Genomic DNA, 24,261 nt, shown 5'->3' with positions numbered 1-24,261 from the left:
AGTATAACTCTCTTTTTTACGCCACGAGCTACTTTTTCTCATTCTAATAATCTTGGCTGTTTGCTTAACGTCATCGCAACGTATTTGTCGGATAACTGTTATTCGACGGTCGCAGTAATATCGTTTCGCTAGTAACAATGTGTTCGCTTTCGACTACTGTCTTGGTGAGTTTGAAATAGGTGACGTCAGCTGTTCATAATTTATCCAGTCCCAAGGTAACGTGATTTCACAGTAAACTGAACTAATTTATCTGGCTTCGAAAACCATTAGAGTCGGCAACTATTTACATTTGTTTCGTCACCATCATGTTAATATTTTATCGCAAAGTTTAATTACATGACCAAACCAAGCACCAGTACGTCGACGTGAACGTATATAATATATTTACAGTACATTCATTAAACACAACTATACAAGGCGTGTATGATCAAACTTCGGTTGTGTCAAACGCGTCATTGGTAGGCCGATGTACCTTATATTGTTTGACGTGACTATGGGAGCTTACTTAGATATAAGGTTGCATATACATCAGCGCAAATATGTCACAGTGCTTGTCGTCAACAAATCAACCTGTCATATTCAATACGGAAATTGGTCTGTTTAAGCACACCAGAGTCCAGAACAGCGTCGGTATTGAATTGTATGGTCAATACTTATAAAAGCACGCCAGTAATTAATTTAATTTCCGTTGAATTTTTATCAGACTTGTTACCGAGGTCAAAGATTATTATCATTACACTTCCTCCGTCAAATAGCGTGCATTTGGACAAGCAACTTTCGGTTCGAAATAAGGAAGTGACTTCACGCAAGGTGGTATCGCTTCCGGGGAAAAAACGTAAAGGTAAAGACAAAAGAAAGCTTTTGCGACAACAGCATGCAATAAAACGTCATTCGTGTTAGAATGCAACTGTGGGTTAATCATTAGTGAAACTGGATTCAGGTCGACCGCAATGAAAAGCATCACCGCTAAAGTGCTAGTAATCGGAGCCCAAGGTAGGAAAGGTTTTTGTGAATTATTTTCAAATCCATTTATTGGATTAGTATCTGACAATTGTTATCTGTTAAAAGCATTTACGCAAAGTTGGCCTTCAGCAAAAGTATTGCACTCAGCTATTAAGACAAACCTGAATTGCTCGAAACCATCAAAGATTTTAGAAGATCATATGTAGACATGATTTTATTTAGATAGCAAGGCGGGTATAGTAGAGTCTCATAATCTTCTCCATGCGCATAAATGTTTGCTGTTAGCTTTACTTCAAATCCTTCAGCTCAAAATAGGACGCATTAAGCGTATTTTCCAGGTAAAGGCGGTAATACTGTCCTATACTTGACTCTTTTTTCGCATTTCGTATGGCAGCAGAAGTTAATCATTCATACTTATTCGTGAAAACAGATTTGTTTACTGGTGATTGAATACATATAGCTGCTGTGGTACCTGTCCTTTGCAAAGACCAGTAAAACGGTTTAGCGCAATTTTGTAGAGTCGGGTAATACCAGCTGCTATTATGTTATAAATTATAAAGAACGCGTTTTGATCTTTAATTTTCGCCTCAACCGAAAGGAAAAATTTCGGTATAATTTACGTCTTGCGCAACAGAGACAAAAAGTTGCAAAGTAATCCCGCACTTTAATTAAATTCCGAAGCAAATCAAGAATTCCACCTACAATCATAATTAATGTATTGTTGTGGGTAGCGTGTTAGAATCCCTATACAATTCGTATCTCTTCTCACGTCAATTTCCCGAAACCGTATTATGCTAGCTTGCCAAGTATCGCGTTTCGAATCCTTTTCGACTCAACATCCACCGAAAAGATGAAAGGGCTATTGTTCATCATTTGCGAGGCAAATAACTGCAGTACTGTTGCCGGGATTAAACTGTCATATTATTCTCGTTTAAAAACGCTTTAGCTTTGGTTTTGCTTATGCTTTTATCAATTTACCCTTGTTGTTAATTTTTACTTGTTGTTTTTTTTCTTTCAAGGTGTCGGAAAATCGTCTCTCACGTTCCGATTGGCTCAGAAGGCCTTCAACGACCGCGTAACCCCAACGATCGGCGCTTCTTATTATGAAACGATCGTGTAAGTTATAAAGATTACAAGATAGGCAGATATCATTAAAGAAATCATTTGACGAATAGGCCCGCTCATTTAGCCCTAATCCCCCAGAAGATGAGTATTATTAAGCTCTGTTAATCATAACCGGAGCGCATTGCTAGGCAAATTATTACAAATAGTGTTCACTAATCGCTCTGTCTCCCGAGATATAACATTGAGCGCGTGACCTGCGGTAAACTTAAACACGAACAAAGCTACTTACGAAGGAATATAAACCACGAAGCGGTTTTTATAAACGATGCCACCCGACTTTATTGGATGGAAGTTCAGAAACGAACTTGTGGGTCAAACAAATGGCAGATGACAACAACTTGGCGATCAGCTGTTTACAAATGATCGGGAGAATGGTGGGATTAGTTTTCTTTGTTTCGTTAATACGAATCAAATATTGTCGGAAGGCGTACCGTATACCTTCCATGAAAAATTGAAAATTTTAATCCACTTGGCGCCGCGTTACTGATTTTTTCAATATTAGTCGCGATCGTATGCGTCTAGAGCACAGCTAAACATGCATTGTCGGCGATATAGCAAACAACACCGAGTGTGAGGAAATAAGATTTTCACATAATTGACGCGGTTAGGCGACCTGAGCGCGAACAAGCTCTCTGATAAGATCTCAAAGGGATGCTTTATTCGTCCGACCTCCCCCGTCACAATGAACATGTGTAGCAAATTCAAGCAATAACTTTGAGATATATATGGAACTTTGCCTTAAGATATTAATCTTGGCTATCGCTGCAATGAGTACGCGCATTAAGCTGTCAGTTTTAGAGATCGCATTAAAACAACTTTAACGGACAGGTTTAGGTTTGTTTATTATGTGGCCTTAATGGGGCCCATGGCTGCAACTTGAGTGCTAGGAATTTCTCTTGGACGCTCACATTTTAGCATAAGACGAACATGTCTTTAATTAGAGGCGTGCGTGGGCTTTACCAGATCACGTGGTAGGCGAAATAGGGACGCGCATCATTTAAAGTCAATTGTTTTGGACCGACCTCGATGACGTAACAGTCTATTCAGCGTGACGACTTGGACAGACCCTCACAGTGTGATATCAAATTGTGATGCTAAGCTAATCCCAATCCGGTACGTTATGTACAGAATATTCGATTATGTATTTACTTTAGTAGGGGGCCGGGGGTATTATGCAAGGTCGCAATTACAATCAGTCAGCGTGTTAATCCCCCCAGTACCTCTATGTCTGGCCGAACCATTCTTTCTTCTAACATCAAACCCCAATAAGGGAAACCACCTTAATCCCACTTAATCCCTCTGATTGGTCTTAAAATAACTAACGCATTATTCGTCATAATTGTTACCGCATCATGGAAATCGGGCGAAGTATGACGCAACAGAACCTTGCCCCTCGAAAACTTGTTGACGAGAAATCGACCAAAAATTCGGCGCACTTTTTGCGAACATCCGCGTCACTGGTACTTGAATTTATTTGAACAAACGGCATATGAAGTAGCTTTATAAGTATGCAAGTGACAAGTCTAGGCAATGGAGAGAAATCCCAGCGAAAGTTATTCGATATTTCCTTTTCCTGTGTACAAGCATCCAGTGGCGAGAAAAATTTATCGTCGAACTTCCTGTTGTTAAACGCCTTGTCGTAACAATAATCAAGTCTGTCCAGTTGCATTCAATAAACAAAAAAGAGTTAATTGCAATTTATCCCACATACTCAAGCCGGTGTCTCCAGATAACCTAACCCTTCTTTCCAGGTGGGGTAATTTAAGCCTACCGTGGATTTCATGAGCAAGCTTCTGGGAATGCATTTGTTTCCCGTACGGAAATTTCAAACCTGCGAAAACCAGAACGACAATTCTTATGGTCCAGTAAAATTACTTAGCTCTTTCAATTCTCCCTATTGATATAGATATGTCTTAGCTAGACTACTTTGCTGATACAAACAGGTAACTGTCGCAAACAAAAATGGCGCACTAACTTTCTTTGGAAATATTTCAGCTAACTTCAAAACCAAACCTGTAGAAATCAAATAATTGAACCTCCTGTCAAAGCCCTTTTGTGTGCAGATAAAAATTTCATTACTGGATTAAGAGAACGTCAGTTTTAATAATATTGTACGTGTGTATTGTTTAATCCTCAATAGTTGTCGCTTTTCGAATGACGTCACAATAAAGAGGCGTGTGTGTAACAAAGAAGTTTGGGGGCACTCAAGCCTTTTAGCAGTTTAGAGAAAGTGATCCGCCGAACTTGGTCGGTTGGTTGTCAATAATGACGCGTCGGTGTGAGATGTGCGTCGGGATGCTTGTATAGCAAATGGTTACGGAAATAAAGTATGTTTTGGTTATACAAATGTTCCCATGAGTCATTACAACGGGTACTGAACGTCTACACAGATGAAAGTCTCAAGTAAGCCAACCGTATCGTTTATTACAGCGGTCACGTGTGCTAAGCTATGCGTGTAATTTTTCAGAGAGATCGGTGACCATGCAATCAAGCTACAGCTTTGGGATACAGCAGGTCAGGAACGCTTCAAGGCCATGGTAAGGACCTAATTGTAACTCACCCATGACCAAAAAGGATCGTTTGCCTCCGATTACATCATAAAGAGCATTGTAATGTAATTTTAACCGCACCATGCGGCGCAACATGATATACTTGTCTAAGCTTTTTAGATGAACCGTGAATCTTCTACTGCCGCACTTTTTGCTGTGGCGTTATCTCACTAGCAAAGTAAACATGTTACTCATCGTAAAACCCAACTTTCTCTTAAAATACGATTTTCTATGTCAATTAGGGACGCCAAAAGCTATTTTGCATTATCATTATTTGATATTATTCAAGTGTTAATTCTTCATATGTTCTGTGCAGATACCAATGTATTACAGGAACTCGTCTGCGGTTCTCTTAGTATATGACGTCACAAACTTGGACAGTTTCGCGGAGGCAAAAAAGTGGGAAGAAGGTAACTTGGTTTTTTTATGCTTGGTTGGTCGTCAGAGTGTTTGGCAACAGTATAACCTTACTGTTTTAATAGAACTCCGCCGATATGACAACAAAAAGCTGGGTAAGCCGTGACATTCCTTTACGTTTTTACAGTTTACTGTGATCAACTTATTTTGATTGCTAACTGCTCATCGTTTCACAGTCATTTACGTGGTTGGTAACAAATACGACATACCACCTAACCTTCGGGAAGTTGACCAGGAAGTTGCCGACTCGTTCGCATCAGAAATTGGAGGACACTTCAGAGAGGTTTCGGCTTTATCAAACCACGGTATGAATATTTACCAAAAATATTCAGCATTTGACTAAATAAATAAGTCGCGTTATTTTACAACATACAACGTTGTTAAGATTCGATTTAAACAACGACCCAGTCCTAAGAAAATAAAAGTAGCATTATTGTGTTTTGCTTAGTCGTAAAAACGTGCTTTGAACTGTTACTGTTCGATTAATACACAATTGCAGAAGATAATCAGTCGTGCTCTTATTTAATGAAGCCTAGTTTTCTAATGGAATTAAGGGCATTATTACTGCATCGAAGTAACTGTTCTTTGTGTTCACTGTTGTTTCAGGTATCGATGAAATGACTACTGACCTCTGTATAAAGCTAATCCATCGTTATCAGAATATCAGCATACGTCACAACGAGACCACCAAGAAGGACCTTGTATTTGATCAGGTCGACTTAAAACGACCGACGATCGGACAGAACCACTCATGTTGCACACTATGACACGTTGAAGCCTTCTATGACGACCTAATAAGCACATTTATTTTTAACGAACTATAGGCAGAAAGCGTTTCACGGTTTTTCGTCCAACAGGAATCTGAAAGTGTAAGCAGTTGCGACTAATTGCTATATAGCGTAAAACGCATGGCGTAATCACTGTCCTGCAAATATTCTAAAATCATAATCTTGTTTATCTTAACTTAATCTCTTGCTTGTAATTTTGAGCTTAGCAACGCCGAACGATAATACTCGTTCACAGGTGGACGATTTATGACGTAGCAAACGGATGCGTGAAGGGATCTTCGTTTGTAAAAAGATGAAACACTGGTGTTAATTGCATTTTGCACATTAGTGTATTAACTATACTTGGGCGTACAAACTGACCAATGATGTCACCATGTATTTCGCACTGAGTTACCACAAGCGATTTTGTCAGTGTATTATTAACGTCGTTATCTTGTGATTGCTTAAGTGAACATCGTTGTATGACAATTATGTAGCGGGATAATAACAAATTATGCCGTTGAGTAATCATCTCGGAATTCATCCATCGTGGGTTTGAATCTCATTTCAACGATAATTGCTATTTGCGTGCAAGTGCTTGAATGAAAACTTTATGAAAGAAGAAATTGCAGACCTTGAGTGGTAATGTAAGAGAATCCTAAAATAAATCTGTTTCTGACGTGGTAACCTCCTTTGCGAAATCTTAAAATACAGATTTGGAGTGGTGCAAAGATCTTGCGGGAATTCAATAACAAGTTAGGTTTAAGCTTCAAATTTGTTGTATCTCGACGAAAGGCCCTTGTGGTGTTTATGTTATAGCCAAGGTCTTTTTAATTTGTTCCGCCAAATAAGGTTTGTTTTGCTTGTTGGACTCCCCACAAAGATTCTATAAACTTCAATACAGTTTGTAATTAGCGCAGGAAACCGGCACCCGCTGAAGAAAAACATTTTTTGGACCGATTAAGTTTATCCTAAGCCTATACAGAAGGTCATAAAATCATGTGAACAACATTGTGCCATATTCAGATGCGTCAATCTGTCCTAAACGGCACCCAACAATTACAAGTGTGAAAAATTCTTTACCCTCTTTAAATCTGGGATGTATCGTGAAAATGTGACAACCTTGACCCAACCACAACGTATATCCTTTAATAGAGGTATTTGCTGATGCAACCGCTAATCTGATAAGCAACATAACTTTATGGCGGGCAATAAATCCTTTGAGAAATCTTGCGCTGCGATACTTAGACCCAGTTTAGCAAATGTTATTATAGAGAAACTGATTTTGTACTTGCCAATACCGTGTTTGTGCAACGGGACTTTTTCTTCAATATTTTTGGACGCAAACTTTTAATTAGTTCGTCAATATTTGGTCGACGGATGAATAGTTAAAACTTTAACCACTTATTTCATTTATGGCGCCCTTAAGAATTAGTTACGGTACCAATTGCAAGATAGCAGCGGCGTCTTCGCTTTATAGCGATTTCAATTTATCTGTAAGGTTCTTAAGCAAACTAATCCCCATAAAGAAAGTTGGATCAATTAATGTCTTGAGACTATAACATCGGCATTCTAACGCTTTCTAATTAATTTGACAATATCGACCAGGGGCATTAGAAGGTAATTATTTTTCTGATACCGTTTTTAAGCGGAACCCTGGACAATTTCTGCTGAATCTTTTTCGCCAATCTGCTACACGTGATAAGGTTAATGCAGGTTAAGTCGTCCCGCCTGTAACATGTTTTACAAGTTGACAACATAATCCCGAACGAATGTTACAGCTCTGCCAAACTACTTCGCAAAAGATATGCGGCCAATTTCGTCATTAATTTGTTCTCAGCGACCGTTTTGAATTTTACAAACAGGATTAGCTGTTACACTGTAATTTTCATCTATTTGCTTATATTAATATTCTAATGACGTCAACATCGCGGTGAAAGAGACTGTGCCGAAGGGTGAAAAGTCACAGTGGTACAAGTTTCAGTAACGCGACGCACAGCCTGCATGCTGTAAGTGAAATTAATCCTCGTAAATTAGATTCGTGAAAATACTGACCGATCGATTTTAATTGAAAAGCGAGAACAACCAGCACGACCGTCTCCAATGACTTTCTTACAATAAGAAATTTAATCAAATACAAAACGTTTTACTTTCTTTTGAGCATTTCGGCTCATTGCTATTTGCGTGCTTTTATCGGCTTAACATTGCTTTTCACATTTCGGCTCGGTGGCCGATCTGCTATCGTCGTTCTTATGCAGTTTTGATATTAATATTGTCTAAAAATTTTGAATTTTTTTCCTATTATTTACTCCTACGATCAATAACTTTTACTTTTGATTTCTATTTTATGTCAAAATGTACTCATAAAGGTAAAAGTGCGCTGATGGAAAATGCGAGTTGTGACAAAGGGCAACATAAAAAGCGTAATTAAATTAGGAAATAAAAGCTGAGATAATTTTAAATATTAGTTTTTTTCATACGTGGAGTTTTTTTTGTATGCTTTGTTTGTTTACACTACAAGATAAACTAAAACGATAAAATATCAGGGTGACGCGCTGTTCATAAAGGTTTTGTTTTTTTATGTCGTAAGTAAAAGCCTTTAGGCGGAAAAATGAAATAAATTACATCAAAGCAACTAAAGATAACTTTGATCTGAACTCGCGTGCATAGTGCCATGCTAATTATACATTACTGGCGTTAGAAAATTGTCTACATAAAACGCAAAAATCTGTTCTGAGCAATATTGCTTAATATTTTTTTATAGAAAACCTCATATTTAAACATCTATCTGTCTGCCATATACGATGAAACATTTTAGTGCGAACATGTCAAGTTTATTCTGTGATATCGAACTTTGTAAAAATAAACAAAAACGACAAAAATTGCTCAAAAAGTTGTCTGGGCGCAAAATAAAAAATCGATAGATCTCGATGAATGACGGCAGAGGTAAAATCTAACCGTTTCGTCCATAAATAATGCAAAATTCATTGTCATTAAACCTTCATAGTTTTAACGCGTTCGGTGGCGTGGAACTGCAGACATTGTAATTCTAGATAATGGTGCATAAACAAAAACAACTTGGTCGACAGTGGCGAGGGCATGCGCAAAAGAATCTTCAATGAAAGAAGTGCTGTCAGCAGTGTAAAAGCAAGGTAAAACTATAAATAACTCAAACATTTAAGAAAGCACAGTTACACGTAAATACCGGTATCATTTAAATCAGTATTTTGTGAAGCAGTCCAATTACAATTTTCAATAATAACCTCATTATTTTCGTTATATCTTTCGTGAAAACTGATAGGCCTTTGCGGAGGCGTGTTCACTTCGCCGATTACGGTGGTCATACCCGTATGGGTAGTTGATATGACGTCATTACTCAAAGAACGTTGTGACGTCACCATTGGACGCGGGCGGAGTGTGACGTTAAACTCTTGCCTGGCGTCCAAAGTTATCGAACTGGCGTACAACCAAGATTTGGGATCAGACCTCGTGGAAAGTTTTGTTTGTTTTGTTTCCGAATGCACTTTCCATACTAAAAAGCTAAGACCGAGTATCAACAACAGAGTGGAACAAATTGTTGCAATCGCCCACACTGGTAAGCTTTCCGCCGCAACGTAAGATGTAGTGGCCAACGCAGGTTTAAGCGTAATTACTTCCTGGCAGGTGCTGGGTGTTATTTCAGCATCATATCTTGTGATGATACAAATCACGTATCGCGTATCGTCGTCCAAGTTCGTCAAATTAACAAAAGGACTCTCCATGGAAATGGTATACCACTTTTTCATGACCAGGGTCACGCTCTGATCGGCTGGCAGGCTTGGCAACGTACAATTTTCCGAGGCAAACGTACCATACAAGATACTGTACTTTAAATAGAAAGGGTCGTGGCTGTCAGGTATGTAACCTAAACGCACAAAATGTGTAGACACCTCGGATATAATGATGTTCTTCCCAGTGTCGGCATTGCAAGTCAAAACTTCAAGATCAATGCTGCTGATTGTAACGTCTCGAAAATGAGGCGGGCTGTGACACTTGATGTTTTTCAAGTTGCTTACGACCGTCGTTGTTTGCTCAAGCCATGTTTTTAGATACTTGAGGTAGCAATTGCAACGCCAGGGATTGTCATGCAGCTCCAAGCTACGTAAATTCTGAAAGTCGTTAAAGCCACCGTCTTCAACACTTTCCAGTCCGTTTGACGACAAGTCGAGCTGTGATAGATGGAATAGGTTGCGAAGTTCATCTCGGTCAATATATCTAATTTTGTTTCTTGACAGAATCAGTTCAGTCAATTGGGATCTTTGTGGAAAGACTGGAATCTTCTCAAAGTAATTGCTGGCCAAGTTAAGATATGTAAGATTCTTTAACTCGTGCAACGCTTTTGGAGAGATGCGAATCAACTTGTTGTGGGACATGTCTAGCTTAGATAGACCTGATAGGCGAGCCGTTGCGTGAACAGAGACGAAACTCACGTGATTCCGATCCATTCGGAGCCACTTCAAACTCTTCGGTAGATTCATCGGAACAGACTGTAGGGTATTCCCCGTCAAAACAAGGTCTTTGAGAGATCTGGCACCTTGAAAGGCTGTAGGCGATAAACCTTCGTCACTGATGTTGTTGTAGTCAAGATTGAGTTCCGTAAGAGAAGACAGGCCTTCCAATGCATCTCTGGCAATGTACCTGATCTGGTTTTGCTGCAATGAAAGGTACTCCAGGGACTTTGGAAGCGATTTAGGGAACGATGCCAGCTTATTATTGTAAAGATTAAGTTTCTTGAGTTGGATTAATCGCTTTAAGTTTTGATCTGAAGACTTGCTGTTAACTATCTTGTTTCCTTGCAGGTGAAGGACCTTGGTCGTTAATGGGATATCTGCAGGCACATAAGTAAGTCTTCTTTCGTTGCAATACACTATTCCACGGCGACACCTGCACTTTTTTGGACAAACATCCCCGTTTGTTGGTAATGCCGTCGCCAATATAAAGAGCAACCCAAAAATTACATGCACATGCATCTTTACTAGAAAGTCTAAGATAAGAACAGAAGTTAAATATAAGATAAATGGTAAGAAGTTAATTAATCATTTACGTCATTCTTTTACCACTAACGTGTGAAACAAAAACAAAAGCTCTCCAACCAATAAACTAACTGTTCTTGAACTTGCTCACCAGCCGCTAACTTGACAAAAACGGTATGTCTGACTAAGACGTCGTCGCGCTACCTGCTGCTATACCGCATCGGCATAGGACTAACCTGGCTGACACGGTACTCAATTTCGCTTGCGAAACAGCTGCCAATTAGAATCATTCGCGACAAAAGAGAGAAATTATCGCATTTCAATTCGCTCGTATTTTTTCTCTTCGCTTGGTGTATCGAGTTTCCATCGAGCAAATATCAACACAAAGAGTTGGGCGTAATTTCCAGCCCTAAATTGCACCAACAAAAACAGTTTGCTTTATCCCTAATCTGAATCATTTACCGGGTTATACCCGAAGTGTGAATTGAACCCTTATATTTGGCGTATTTTACCTCCAGCTAATGCGTTTTCTCTTTTCTGTTTTCCTTTCTAAATAGAGAAAGCACACACACCTTGTCGCTAGCGTTAAAAATAAATTGCAAAGCAGCCAAAGTGATCTACATTTGGTTCTAAACAAAAATCAATAAAACATCTCCTATTTGTCAGAATGGAACCACAATAAGTTGTAGAAAGCCCTGCAAGTTTATGCACAGTTAAACGCGCCATCTATGTTCTTGTCATATCTGTCAATGAATTGCAACAACCATGTTCCACCGAACAGCACAGAAACATGCCATTAAACTGCTGATTAAAAAATGCATCAAATAATATAGGTTGATGGTGGCGACTAATTTTGAGATGTTCTAAACGACAAGCAGCACTTATTGATTTTCTTTGTAGAGCCGACGAAATCGAGGTATCTTATTATTTTGAAACAATGACAGCTCTTCCAATGCTTTATCCATGAAGTTACGCAGGTGTGAGCGTTAACAATACATCAGACAATTACGGCTTACATTCGTCCCCTTTAATGTCGGCTTTCCATTGTAATTCAGAGACCCTCAAACGATTTTGCGAACGGATTTACTATGTTTCTAGTCCTGCCAAATCCCTTAAGATTGTTACCAATGCAGAAGAATATCCCATTATCGAAAACCATGGGATTCGATGCTGTATAATTCAAAACTTGAACACAATGCGCTTAGCTCAGGCAAACTGCGCATTTTTGTCTGATAATATTCTATTAATACGAGCGCGACCCGTAATTTTCTTTCTGGATGGCAGAATAGAAAAACGAGCTGAGATTTAATGGCACTTAATTAATTTTACGGTTCACTGCGTTAGGTATGACGAAATTTTAGACGTTCAATGTATTGTAACAAGAGTCAGTCAACACCGTTTCATAACGAACTGGATCGCCGGTAGTAATACGCTTAATGCATTTAGTTTAGGATTGGAATTTAGTTATCGATTAAAAATTCCCAGAAAGTTATGTACGATGTTTCAGTACGCGATAGCAGTAATCGTTTATTGTTTGCATAAGATAAAAAGTTTGTTTATTTGATATCATGGCGAAACGCTGATGTCAGTTTCTAATTGGAGTTTGCCTTTTATCGCTGAAGCGACAATAAAATAAACATGAGTGTCCCGCACGACAACGTCTAAGGTTTCCTCGCTAGACAAGAAAATGCAAGCCGCTATATTCATACCCACCGGAACCAACAAAAACCAACCTACAGCGCCTATTTGTCTACGTGCTCTTCGTTGATTTAGTTGTCATAGATGTACATTTTTACGTCACAAACCAAAACTCGATGTCAGGTGACCCAACGTAGGCTTGATCGAAATTTGAATAGGTGCTGATTTGCCAAAAAAATCATATACAAATAACTATAGGTTTTATTTGCCAACGGTCGTTATTCATCAGAAGTTTTCAAACATTTTGATACTCGTTATGTTACTCAGGCGCGCCAACACGTGATTGACGTTTAACGTTGATTTGTCGTTCTGCCATCCACGATAAAATGATCAATATAATGTAATGTAATACAATTTTAAAATAGAGACTGACTTCATTAAATAGTTTAGCCTACTTGGTGAAAATACCAATAATAAATTATTAAATTTAGTTGTGTATCGTTTAATAATGGTCTTTATTGGGTTTAATAACACTCGTAAAACTGTTGAAAGCGAAGACTGAGAATTTTATTTCGCAGCATTAGGCCATAAAACGAGCAAACAACTTAAAATGTTTGATCTTCATCCTTCAGAGAGCAGAACAATAATCTCATGAACTTAATCTGAACTGCCTCATTGTTAGTCGAAAAAGGAGATGACACGATAATTAGTTTACGACATTTGTAATCTGCAAGCTAGCGCAACAACTGAGTGTTAATCTAAATTCTAAATGCAGTAACAATGTTTCAAGACGCAGGCATTGCGGACATTATCTCTATTGTTTTCCATAATGGTTTGTTTGCTTATATTCGCCAAAACTGCCCAGTTGAGTGTGAAATCGGTGAAACGGGGGAGAATGTTTTTCTAAGCGTTGAGCATCTGCTGTACAGAGACCAAAACTAACCTTTTATCGGTTTTAGAATGCAACGCGAGATTGCTGTTTATCTTTCTGTTCTTATGATTTATTTAAATATAAACACCACACACACGTGAATTTTTCTTTTTTTGTTTAAGTTAAGTCATGCAGATAATCTTATTCGAAAAATTAGAAGTTTTTCGTTTTGGCATGTCTGCAACAGTGTGTTATGTATAAGTGATAATCTCTCTAGGCCATTATGTTTCGATTGATGTATAATATTAATATAATTTCCTGCGTTGAGTGAGTGAAAAATGAGTGAATGAGTTTAAAACCACTTTTTATTTGATTATATAAAAAAATGGCGACCTGGTTTCAAATCTGCATAAATAAGGTTATTTTCCAATATCTTAACGTGTTTTCTTCTTTAGGGAAAACGTGAAATGTTATGCTCGGCCAGTCATATTTTTACACTTTCATAAATGTGTCATCGTACGTCAAGGCGAATGGCGGCCAGTCACGATGAAAAAAAAGCTTTTTCACTTTCAACACCGTTACTAAAAAGAATGCTAAAGACATCAAGAGAAATAAGAGTTTTAGTTTGGGCTGTCACGTGCTGACCAAGACCTAGTGTATAAACTAATTTTTGTTAAAATAAATTTCATGGCTTTGAAACAACTGAACTAACATTTAAAGTGTTACTCATGATCTAAGAGATATATCCGGGAGGTTTCAAATAAAATCGCAAGATTAAACAGAAAACCCCTCTTCCATAAATTTTATTCTCACCTAAATCTTTTGATCTAGCTCAAAATCAAACTCATAGAATAGATATACGAGGTAAACCAAAAGCATGACTCTGAAAACACACAAAACAAAATAATTACTTTGCATAGATTAGCCTTTGCAGTATCGCTGTACAATCTGCACAAACCCACGTCAACAGGAAATTAGCCTAGCTTCAATTAAGAAGCAGATGTGAGATTTCAGCTGCAGCCTTTCTGCCTTTAAGTCTCCGGCAATGCCAAATTAGGCAGAATTAAATGTAGTTGCAGCGCCGCCGCGTGGTTTGTTTTTAAAGGAGTGTTTGTGTCGTAAACAAGGTCTTTGGAATGTTGATCGAGACCCACCCGGTATACATGGGTAAAATAATCCTTTTAGACGCACATTCGGGTTTGGTACAGTAACCAAGTAGAGAAAACCAACACGGAACGAATTCAATCAAAGCGATTGGCGCCAAGAATTTTATGCTCTCTCGTCATGGTTGCCCACGATTTTTTTTCATGACGCGATGACAGCTTAATGCTTTCCAAGCAAGCAAACTTCCTCTACCTCTCCGTCAGTCAAATACTTTTCTGGTTACATTCCAAGTTTCAAACTAAATGTAGCCTATATTCCTGCTAACTATATTTAATGTTATGTAATACTTGCCTTACTTGTGGCATTTTCTGTACATAATCTCTCATATATTCGATCAAAGTTGCATCGCTTTTCTTTTTGTTCAGCCTTACACAATTTATTCTTAACAAACCCAAACATAAGTAACTTAATAAGCATTACAGAATTTTACAACAAGCAAAATGACGGATAAACACACTAGCATTGAAATTGGTTGGGCACTTAAAGAAAAACTGTTCGACTCGTCAGCTAAGTCTTGATTTAACTGTGGAACCGGCACGGTCGTTAAACACGGAATACTTCAAAATTGTCCACCATTTTATATGCTGGAATCAATTACAACGATCAACTTTCCAGAAAATAAAAAGGACAGTCTTGTTTTTAACAACTCTGCTACTTTCGCTATGTTCTCGGTAGACCTTAAAATTACGTACAGGAAAAAGAATTGAGACCAATAGCTTTCCATTAACTTGTTTTGGGTGATAGAAAGCTCTGTTATGTCCATAACATTAAAATCAGGTTTGATTTTATTCACTGGCTTTTGTCTTGTCCGTTAAAACACAAGTTTGAGATGTCCCAGTCGCGCGCCCGCTATTGTGGGAAAAGCTTACCAACAAACAAGGGACCGGTGCGGCGACTGCCCTTTGATCTCGTAACGGTATCGGGTACCGGGGGTTCGCATTACACGGCTATGTGCTTAGTATGAAGTTACAGCAACAGACAAAACCCCAGAAATAGCAAGTAGTTGAATGCTTCGTAACCTGTGCATAAGTATGAAAGGTTTTGATAATTTAATCCAGAAGGAGCAGTAAATCGGCTGTTGGGAGTGTTAATGAAAATTCTTGTTGAATAAATGTCAGGTATAACTGTTTATTCATGATCATCTCACGTATTGTGGACTAGGGAGGTGATTTATCAAAGGATTAACCGAGTAAAGGAATTTCTTTGATTGGAAATGAAGCGTTTCTTTCCCAAGACTATGAAATAGCCGTCCAAACCGTAGCGTTTCTTTGTTTTACTTTTACCCTCATATCGATTACGCCATCCTTTACAAAGACGAATTTACTAAACAATGTCCGTTTGTTTGTATCCCGCCTTTAAGGAAGCTAAAGCGGTTTTATGGATTCTCTAGTATGGTCGTAGTGCAACCTTATAGCTGTTTTAAGTCAAGATAACTTGCTTAATTCAAAGCTCAGTTACTGTCAGATATTAGCTGGGAAAGGATTAGTTCCATAATTGGTTGCTGTGGCCTGTGGGAATTTTGGGTCAAAAGTTAAATCGATGGAGATATTACATCATGCATTGGTCGCGAACAAACTTTCACTTTATTTTAAAAATGCGTTCAAATTTTCGTCTTATTTTATTCAAACCAAAACTTTAATGTTGTCATTTGTAAACTTCGCATAGACTTGTTCACGCCGAGCAGTTGAAACATCTTCTGGGTAAGATAAATTAGAAATTCACGCATCATCGCGTAAAGCGATGAGCCCAAAATAAGCCGGACGCAGCTGGAAAGGGTTAAGTTTGTTAAAGAGCATTAAAAGCAACACAGTTCACTGACAAACGAATGCAGACATTTTTACAGGTTACTGCCGTTGGTGGCGTGGTTATACTCGACTCGCTACTTTGAGGCGAGAGCAAGAGAATTCGTCGTTATCTCAAAGTTTGTTTGTCGAAGATCAAACACAATAAGTTGAGATAAGGTGGAAATTTCAACACAAGCATCCGTCATCACCCATTATTGGTTGTAAACATTTGATTTGTTGTTGCGGTCCCAATATTAGACGCGTCGCTCTGTGAGTTGTACGCTGTGCGGGCCCCAACCTACATAACTACAAACAAATCAATGATTTTCCAAGGGAGTACAAAAGCTTTGCCTGAATGCCTTCTTCGAAGAAACGTTGATGTTTTCCGAAACTGGTAACTGATTCATACGAGATACATTTGTGCTGCGTTAGATAAGCGACCGCCGATTAAAAGGTAGTGAAATATGGCTATGCGTTGAGCACCCTATTAGGAAGGAGTTCTTTTCTCCCAACGCAGGTGCGTAACGCGAAATGGCGCGACGTTGGAAAACAAGAACCTTTGAATACGCTCTCCAAGAATCTTATGTTAATCCCTCGTGACGTAATAATTAGGCAGAATAATTGAAGTTAGTATTTTTGGGGATTAACAAGGCTAACATATCATGCATACAAAACATCTCGTGGCAAAACAGGAGAGTATGATTCAGAATGAATATAAGGAAACCATATATGTGTGTCCGTGTCATTTCGAGTACCGGAGCGATGAAAACTTTTCCTTCAACTCAGCTGTTCAATTAAGACGCGACTAAATAAGATTTGGACTCTTGGTTGCGCTAACGGATTCGTTTTTAAACCGATATATTAAAATTAAAACCTTTTCGTTATTGGAAATCTCCAAGAGGCAGGCAGCGTTTTATGAAATAAGTCGAGGTCGGCTGTGTCCACAGCACGGTAGCTTCGGTACTTCTTTATTTCTCTTTATAGGACACTTCAGTATAGCTTGTTTAGACGCGAACTTCATATAATTGATGCGGGTACAGCGAGATATTTCACCTTTTCGAACCATCAGTGCAGTTTGTGTAGGGATTAGATTGTCAGGCCTGTTTGTTTTGCGCCAATTACTCACTGCGTATACCGTGAACCTACTTCTATTGCTTGGTCGACCTATGAAAACAATGAACGAACCATGTTGGGTTCGTAGCCCATTCTAAATCAAAACAGAACGTTTGGGAAGTATTCTGCGCTCTACGGAGATCGGATTATGTTTTGCTTTTGGTACGGTTACATGACAGTGCAAAGACACGTTCAACAACGGAGTTTTAGAAAGTGCTAAAAAGCAATCACTTCAAGACCTATTCAGCTCTGAGCGTTGTCAATCAAGGAAATAGAAGTAGAATATGTATATGGGAGTGGTACAAAGAACCGATTTTTCTGCTTTGTTAAGTCATGGATTTGTGCTTCGATTGCACAGTCATGTTTCTTTTGTTAGCTTGAGCCTGTAGCAACTGATCCTGTATTCATGTGCTGAATATTTAAACCACGGAACGACTGAAATGAATAGAAGAGCTATATCCGTTGCGCCATAAAACACATTTGGTGACATAAGTTATGGGGGCAATTTTCCTTCATCTCTTATCAACTGATAGCGCTATTATAAAATATCGCCTACGGAGAAGTAAAGAGTGGGATACAGCCATTATGAAAAGGGTTAATATTTTATAAGATAGCGTAATTTCATTGTGATATCATCTTGCAATTTAGACGGGGAAGTAAATGGCACAACATCCTAACTCCCACAGATCTATTGTCATCTCGGTGGTTGTCATTGTCAAAATCTAATTAATTCTCCTTTGTTTCAGCACGCGCCTAACATTTGCTCTTTTTTCTCGTATACATGTTGCCTGACAGATGTCGGTAAACGAACCCATTTGATTAAAGTACATTATAAAATTTTCCTCGATTGCTTTTTAATGCGGAAATGGGCGAACGGACCGATAAAATCGACTATAGCGCATAATGTGAGGCTTATGACGTCATAACTCCAAGCAGGCAGAATGACCTGAATGCGGACACGTGTTTTATAAGGATTCAGCTACATTTCAATTGTATGTATGTATTTTTGTATGGACTAATTAACTGAAATGCTCGTACACGAAGATCTGATATAGCAACGATGTAAAAATTTGACGTTATCCAATGCCAACGTGATATTGTAAGTTGACAAAAATCATAGTCAATATAGTATTTCACATAAAGTTTTGGTTACGTTGATAATTTTGTTTCATCAATAACTGTGGGCCTAAGCTTGGCTTAATTCGTTTAATTTTTTTACCACGAAGAATATTCCGTTATTTTACGATCGATTTCAATAATTTTTCTTCGTCACCGCGACTATCATCGTTCACATTTATTACTAACCAATACGTTTGCGATTTGATACGAGTGTGACGAATGCGATGAACTTTAGTGATGTCACACACGGTTTCAGTACATTGATAAATCTGCCATTTTCACGCCTAAATGCACAGAATGACTCAAGTAAGACATGCCCAAATTTTGCTCAAATGATCGCGGGTCGTTGAAACGATACCGTTGGCTAAGAAGGCACACGACACAGTCTTTTCAAATTGTGATAAGTTAAAATATGGAGGTTTATTGTCAACATTCAGAAGTCTCGGGGTTGGTATATGGTATAATGGATTCCTTTGGGAGAATAGGATGGAAATCAGACCAGACTTTGATGTAATTTAGTTCAGGACTTGTGAATATATCGCGATCAAGTGTTCTGTTAAAAACGATTTGTTTTAAGTTCAATCCAGTTCCAGAGAACCTTTTAACCAAGGGCTAATAAAGTGTAATCGGCAATGGATTTTAAGACCATATATGTGCGTTAGCTTAATTGCATACTTTGTTAGCGAAAATTTTACAACTAGCGTCCGCTGTTTGCTGTTTCAGTAGGTCGCCTTTTTCACCGCGTTTAACAAAAGAAACAAATCAACAGAGATCAATTGAGAAATCAGTTTGCATGTAAAGTTTAGCTGAAGACATTAGCACTGTAAGGGGAGGGTGTTACTAACCTTGGTTAATTCAGCTGGGTGATTTTTACTGCGCTGGATCGTAATACTATATAGACCGTAGCGAGTGGACTTGGTACTTCCATGTATTGTGAATTTCAGTCTGAAACGAAGTTTATAGCGGATGATGTTTGCCATTATTCGTGTCTGCTTTTTCCTATTTTTATGGTTAGCTGTCTGGTTGAATTGTTTTTACCCGGATAAACTCCACAACTACTTTTAATTAAGTACATATAGTTTTCGCTGTATAAGCCAGTTTTACTTCATTATAACGTTACACTTGGTAGTGAGAATTCCTTTTCAGTGTCGGCCCTTTTCAGCTATTTTAGGCAAAAACGTGAAGTAAACAGTATACCAAAACTGTATTGTTTAGCACAAATGAGCCCACTTAGATATTTTGACACATTAGCCAGTAGGCGGCTAGAAATTCTCGGTAGCAACGTCAGTGAAGGTCATAAATTTTACGATATTTGAAATATTATGATGGGAAGGTAAATTCTTCATAATTTCGAATGTTAAACCTGTGGAGTAATTATGAAAAACAACGTGTAAAAAGCAACAAAAATCTTTGTTGTTTATAGTAGATGAGTGATAAATTACAACCTGTGTAAGCAGAGGGCGCGGCTTCAATTTATCTTTGACGAACTTCGAGTTTTGTGGAAGGCAACTTTCTGGTTATAGCCACAAGAAAAGTTCGTTACGTGATCGTCGCCAGGCATCGCAAATAAGATGTAGTGCAAGTTTAGCATGAGCGGTTCAATATAGTTGTACACTACTTTTGCTCGCGTATATGATTGCGAACGTGTTTCATCGCTTCCACGCTATTCCACTGGGAAATAACAAAGTTACCGTGAAAAGTAATTACAGAAATCTATAAGATTCTCAATGCTTTCTGGGGAGTAATATCGATGAGTGATTTCTGTAATGATTACGGGATTAATGAAAATGGCAGGATAACAGGCGGCGATACGACAAATAATTCAATCGATGAAAACTACTGCACTTGATATCATACTGAGATGAGACATGCATATAGCAAAGTATTTTTTGATGTAAAAAAATGTTTTACTTTGTATTCTAGATTGTATTTAAGTGAAACTACAGATTAAAATCGTTTTTATCAAGAGAACAGTTTTAAAGTATATACCAAACATTTCACAAGTCTTAAAACTGATAAATGGAAATGGATTATTTGGTAATTTCGTTGCTCGTGGTGGTGGCTTGGAGCCCCATTACTTTGACACAATCCTGCCCGTATCCGTGTCGGTGTGACCAAAGGCGAAAGATTGTTTACTGCAACGAAAGAAATTTACGTCAAGTTCCGTACGGGATTCCAGTTGACACCAAGGTCTTGCTACTGCAAGGAAATTCTCTTGAGCACAGTCCTTCTTTGGAGTCTACCTTAGCGAGTTTATCTCGTTTGGAACGGTTGGACATGCACGACAATAAGCTTACGTCTTTTCCAAGCAACCTCCCAAGCAACCTCGTTTACTTATCGCTTAGAATGAACAGGATCAAGTTTGTTGGAAAGAAAGCTTTTAAAAACCTGCGAAACCTGAAGGAACTATATTTGGATTCAAACAACATCACCAACGTTGGTATTGCGACAAACGCTTTCGTCTCCGCTGACAGTCTCGAAGATCTCTCTATTTCAGCGAATAATTTGACCTCCCTCCCAGAAGGTTTACCTAGAAGTTTAAAAAGTGCACGGTTCAATCACAATAAAATTAACGCTGTGTCAGCTACATCTCTGGAGCCTTTGCACGAGTTATTGGTTTTGGATCTCAGCTATAACCACATCACCGGGGATCTGAAAGGCTTGAGTCAGATGCGCAGTGTTCGTACAATAGACCTCAGTCATAACAAGCTGGAAAACATACCCATTAACCTTCCGGCCAACGTAACCGATCTACTTCTCTCTTCCAATAATATCCAGTACATTTACAGTGCATCTAACGAGGATCACGGCGACCTGCAAGAATTGAACAGGTTGGCGAAACTTGATTTGTCATCGAATCACCTACGAAGCGTGCAAATAGGTGCTTTTAACACACTCCCCTCCTCGCTGTCGATGGAATTGCACAACAATCCGTGGAGCTGCGACTGTAATTTGGTCTACCTGAAGCGCTGGTTGACGTACACCGGTTCAATACTTACCAGCAGTGAGGGTTCCATACAGTGTGCCACTCCTTCCGTCTTCAGTGGAGTTACGTTGAACGCAATGGACGCCGAAGCATTGCGCTGTCGAAAATCTTCTTATGATATTGACCTTAAAATAGTCAACCCTACCAGCGTCGTGATTAATTACGACGCCAGCAGCGCTAACGAGCCTCCCTACGTAACGTTTTCCGCCATGTACGGTGCCATGCTCTGCGAAGACTGCACTTTCGAAGGTAACGGAAAATCTGATGATTACAAAGCCAGAATGTGGATGGAAGATTACACCATAATCTCCCTGCCTTCTGGACAAGACACAAAGCTGTCAAATCTCAAACCGGACACGAAGTACGCTATATGCGTGGTGACGTCATACCAACACCCGGATCAGATTGGTATAGAACAGTGTGAAAATGTGCGCACCACCTTATACGCTACCACCACCACCACTACCGAACAGCCACACGTGCAACCAGAGATGCCAGCAAGATGGGTTTGGATAGTAGGTGGTATCGGCGGTGGCGTGCTGGTTGCTATGATCGTTTTGCTTGCTATTTGGTTGAGGCGGCGACGCAGGCGATCTTTGCAATCTTACTTGCCGCCAAGAAAGACAAATACTTTGGCAAAAAATCTACCTTATTCTGCCGGAAGAGGTATTCCGATAGTTGACGCCACTCCTGAATTCGACGTTACGTTAATGGTACGAAAAGACTTGTCACACCACAGTGACAGTTGTTATAGCGATAGTCACGACGAGTCACTGTCGACGACTCATACAGGAACAATAACGTCGAAAAACAGTCATCTAAGTCGTCACAATAATGAGTCTGAAAATCATTCGCCACAGGTATCAGGGTATTTGCCACATGAAAACACTTGCTCTTCCAAGCTAAATACCGATTCTGGGCTTTTTGTTTAAAACTTTTTTGATATGTATTATGTTTTATTTTTGTTTTCTTGTGTAGTAGGCTACGGGCCTAGTCTTTTTATCTTGAGTTTCCGCTACGCTGTCCATTTATCAGTTCACTTTTATGTTATTTTTTTTTTAGACTTGTAACTTTTCAAGGAAGTGCATGTTTAAATGGGAAATCTGTCGTACCGCCTTATCTTCATGTGCTTCTCTTTTTTAATTATACATAGCCCTTTCATTTCAAAAATAGACAAAAACTTACTTTGAAAAGACCGAACGTATACACTTTTCACCAACCAACAATGAAAACAGTTACGTACGTGGGATTTCTTTGCCAAGGCGGTAATGTGTATAGGCGATTTCTCTTATCGATTTTAAACTGTGTTTGACTATTTATTCTGGCTGGGCCAGTTTTTTTGTGTTATTATTGATTGCTTGAAATAACTTAAATGTTGCAATTATTATTCAATGCCAACGTAAAATACAGCTCAATTATTCATACAATGACATTGTGTCTTTAATGTCAACGTGAAAGCCTCAACGCTGTTCACCCATTACACCCCTCTAGCGTCGCTATGTGGAAAACTATGCCAGGATAGGTTAAATAAGTTTTAAGGGTAGGTAACTCACTGTTTAATCGCAACAATTCCATGAATCAGGCTTGACAGTAACTTACATGTGAATGAAGTGATATACTGTAAGTTCTGTTGATGCATGCATTTCTAATATGCAAAGAATTGACTTTGAATTGATGTGATATATTTTCCAAGCGATTCTACTGGCGAGTCAGCAGCAGCCCATGGTCGGTCTTGTGAATGACTAACTGACAAAATTATCCCTAAAGTATACAAAAGTGGTTAATAAGCCTACTAATAACCACAAAAATAAATTCATAAAATTTACATGATATAGGCCTACTGGTTCCACACTGGAAAGTTTGCAATGTGCGACCGATTTATCATCTACTCATTTTGATTCATCTGATGAAACTGTTGCAGTTCACACTACACGGTCGTGCCAATTTGGGCACCTGCGGCTATACTCCTTAAAATACTACATTTTTTACGTATAACCTACCGTTTAATTTCCAATTAACCTGTGCATTCACGCACAGCTGGGCTGAGTGCCTTCAATGTTGTTGAAAACAAGATTTTAGTGATACCCATATTTTGCTGTCAACGGCGTTTTGCCATTTGGTGTCAAAACGAAAGCTAGACGTTGGTCATATATCTCTTATTCTCCTGAGTCCTGACGCTAGTCCAAGCTAGTCCAGTCCATTTTCTTAAATCAAAGCTGATTGGTAAGCAATCGCACACAAAGAAATGCAATGAACGAAAAGGCATAAAGGTCCCAAAGCGACAATGGGGTTCGAAACTGTGTTTGTAAAGGAGCATGGCCTAATGTTCGGCCCTTAATAGGCTACGGTGAGCAGCACGCAGTCTGACGGGGAATCATATTGATGACTTCATAATTAACAGCAATCTAAAATTTTACTTTTACAAGGCTGCATTTTGGCCACCTGGAAACAACTAGGCTACGATATAGGCCTACATTATTGTAGCGTCTAATATAAACTAGAGATGAGAGAATTATACTTAATCGCCACTGGGCACATTTACCTTTTTGTAAGTAGATTTATAACGAAAAGTTTTGGTTTCCTTTAGTTTAGCCCCACATACATAGTTGCGCTCGGGGACACATGTCCCAACCATTGTACCTCCCCTCCCCCCCGGCTATAGCTCTATATTCCCTCATTTTGGACAGAAATAGAAATCGCCGCAGATTTCGCGAATTTTCCCGTCTGGCGTAAGTACAAAATGCAAATAAAAT

At 38.8% G+C, this 24,261-nt stretch overlaps 3 protein-coding genes across 3 annotated transcripts; 2 read left to right on the top strand and 1 right to left on the bottom strand.

Annotated features, from left to right (window-relative positions):
• The first annotated feature begins 604 nt into the window (after positions 1-604).
• LOC143464795 (uncharacterized) lies at positions 605-6,454 on the top strand. Its single transcript, XM_076962786.1, has 8 exons — positions 605-841; positions 901-993; positions 1,983-2,079; positions 4,556-4,625; positions 4,954-5,047; positions 5,120-5,149; positions 5,231-5,359; positions 5,661-6,454. The coding sequence occupies exons 1-8, from the start codon at positions 643-645 to the stop codon at positions 5,819-5,821; spliced, it is 873 nt and encodes a 290-aa protein (XP_076818901.1). The 5' UTR covers positions 605-642; the 3' UTR covers positions 5,822-6,454.
• A 2,164-nt stretch (positions 6,455-8,618) lies between these two features.
• LOC143464794 (leucine-rich repeat transmembrane protein FLRT1-like) lies at positions 8,619-12,028 on the bottom strand. Its single transcript, XM_076962785.1, has one exon. It carries the CDS (start codon positions 10,828-10,830, stop codon positions 9,013-9,015), a length of 1,818 nt encoding a protein of 605 aa, XP_076818900.1. The 5' UTR covers positions 10,831-12,028; the 3' UTR covers positions 8,619-9,012.
• A 5,320-nt stretch (positions 12,029-17,348) lies between these two features.
• Positions 17,349-22,938, top strand: LOC143465822 (leucine-rich repeat transmembrane protein FLRT3-like). Its single transcript, XM_076964317.1, has one exon. The coding sequence runs from the start codon at positions 20,542-20,544 to the stop codon at positions 22,438-22,440; it is 1,899 nt and encodes a 632-aa protein (XP_076820432.1). The 5' UTR covers positions 17,349-20,541; the 3' UTR covers positions 22,441-22,938.
• Positions 22,939-24,261: the final 1,323 nt, after the last annotated feature.

The sequence above is a fragment of the Clavelina lepadiformis genome, chromosome 7 (genome assembly GCF_947623445.1).
Source record: "Clavelina lepadiformis chromosome 7, kaClaLepa1.1, whole genome shotgun sequence".
Taxonomy (NCBI): domain Eukaryota; kingdom Metazoa; phylum Chordata; class Ascidiacea; order Aplousobranchia; family Clavelinidae; genus Clavelina; species Clavelina lepadiformis.
Note: the sequence above shows the minus strand (reverse complement) of the source record. Positions and strands in the feature narration are given on the sequence as shown.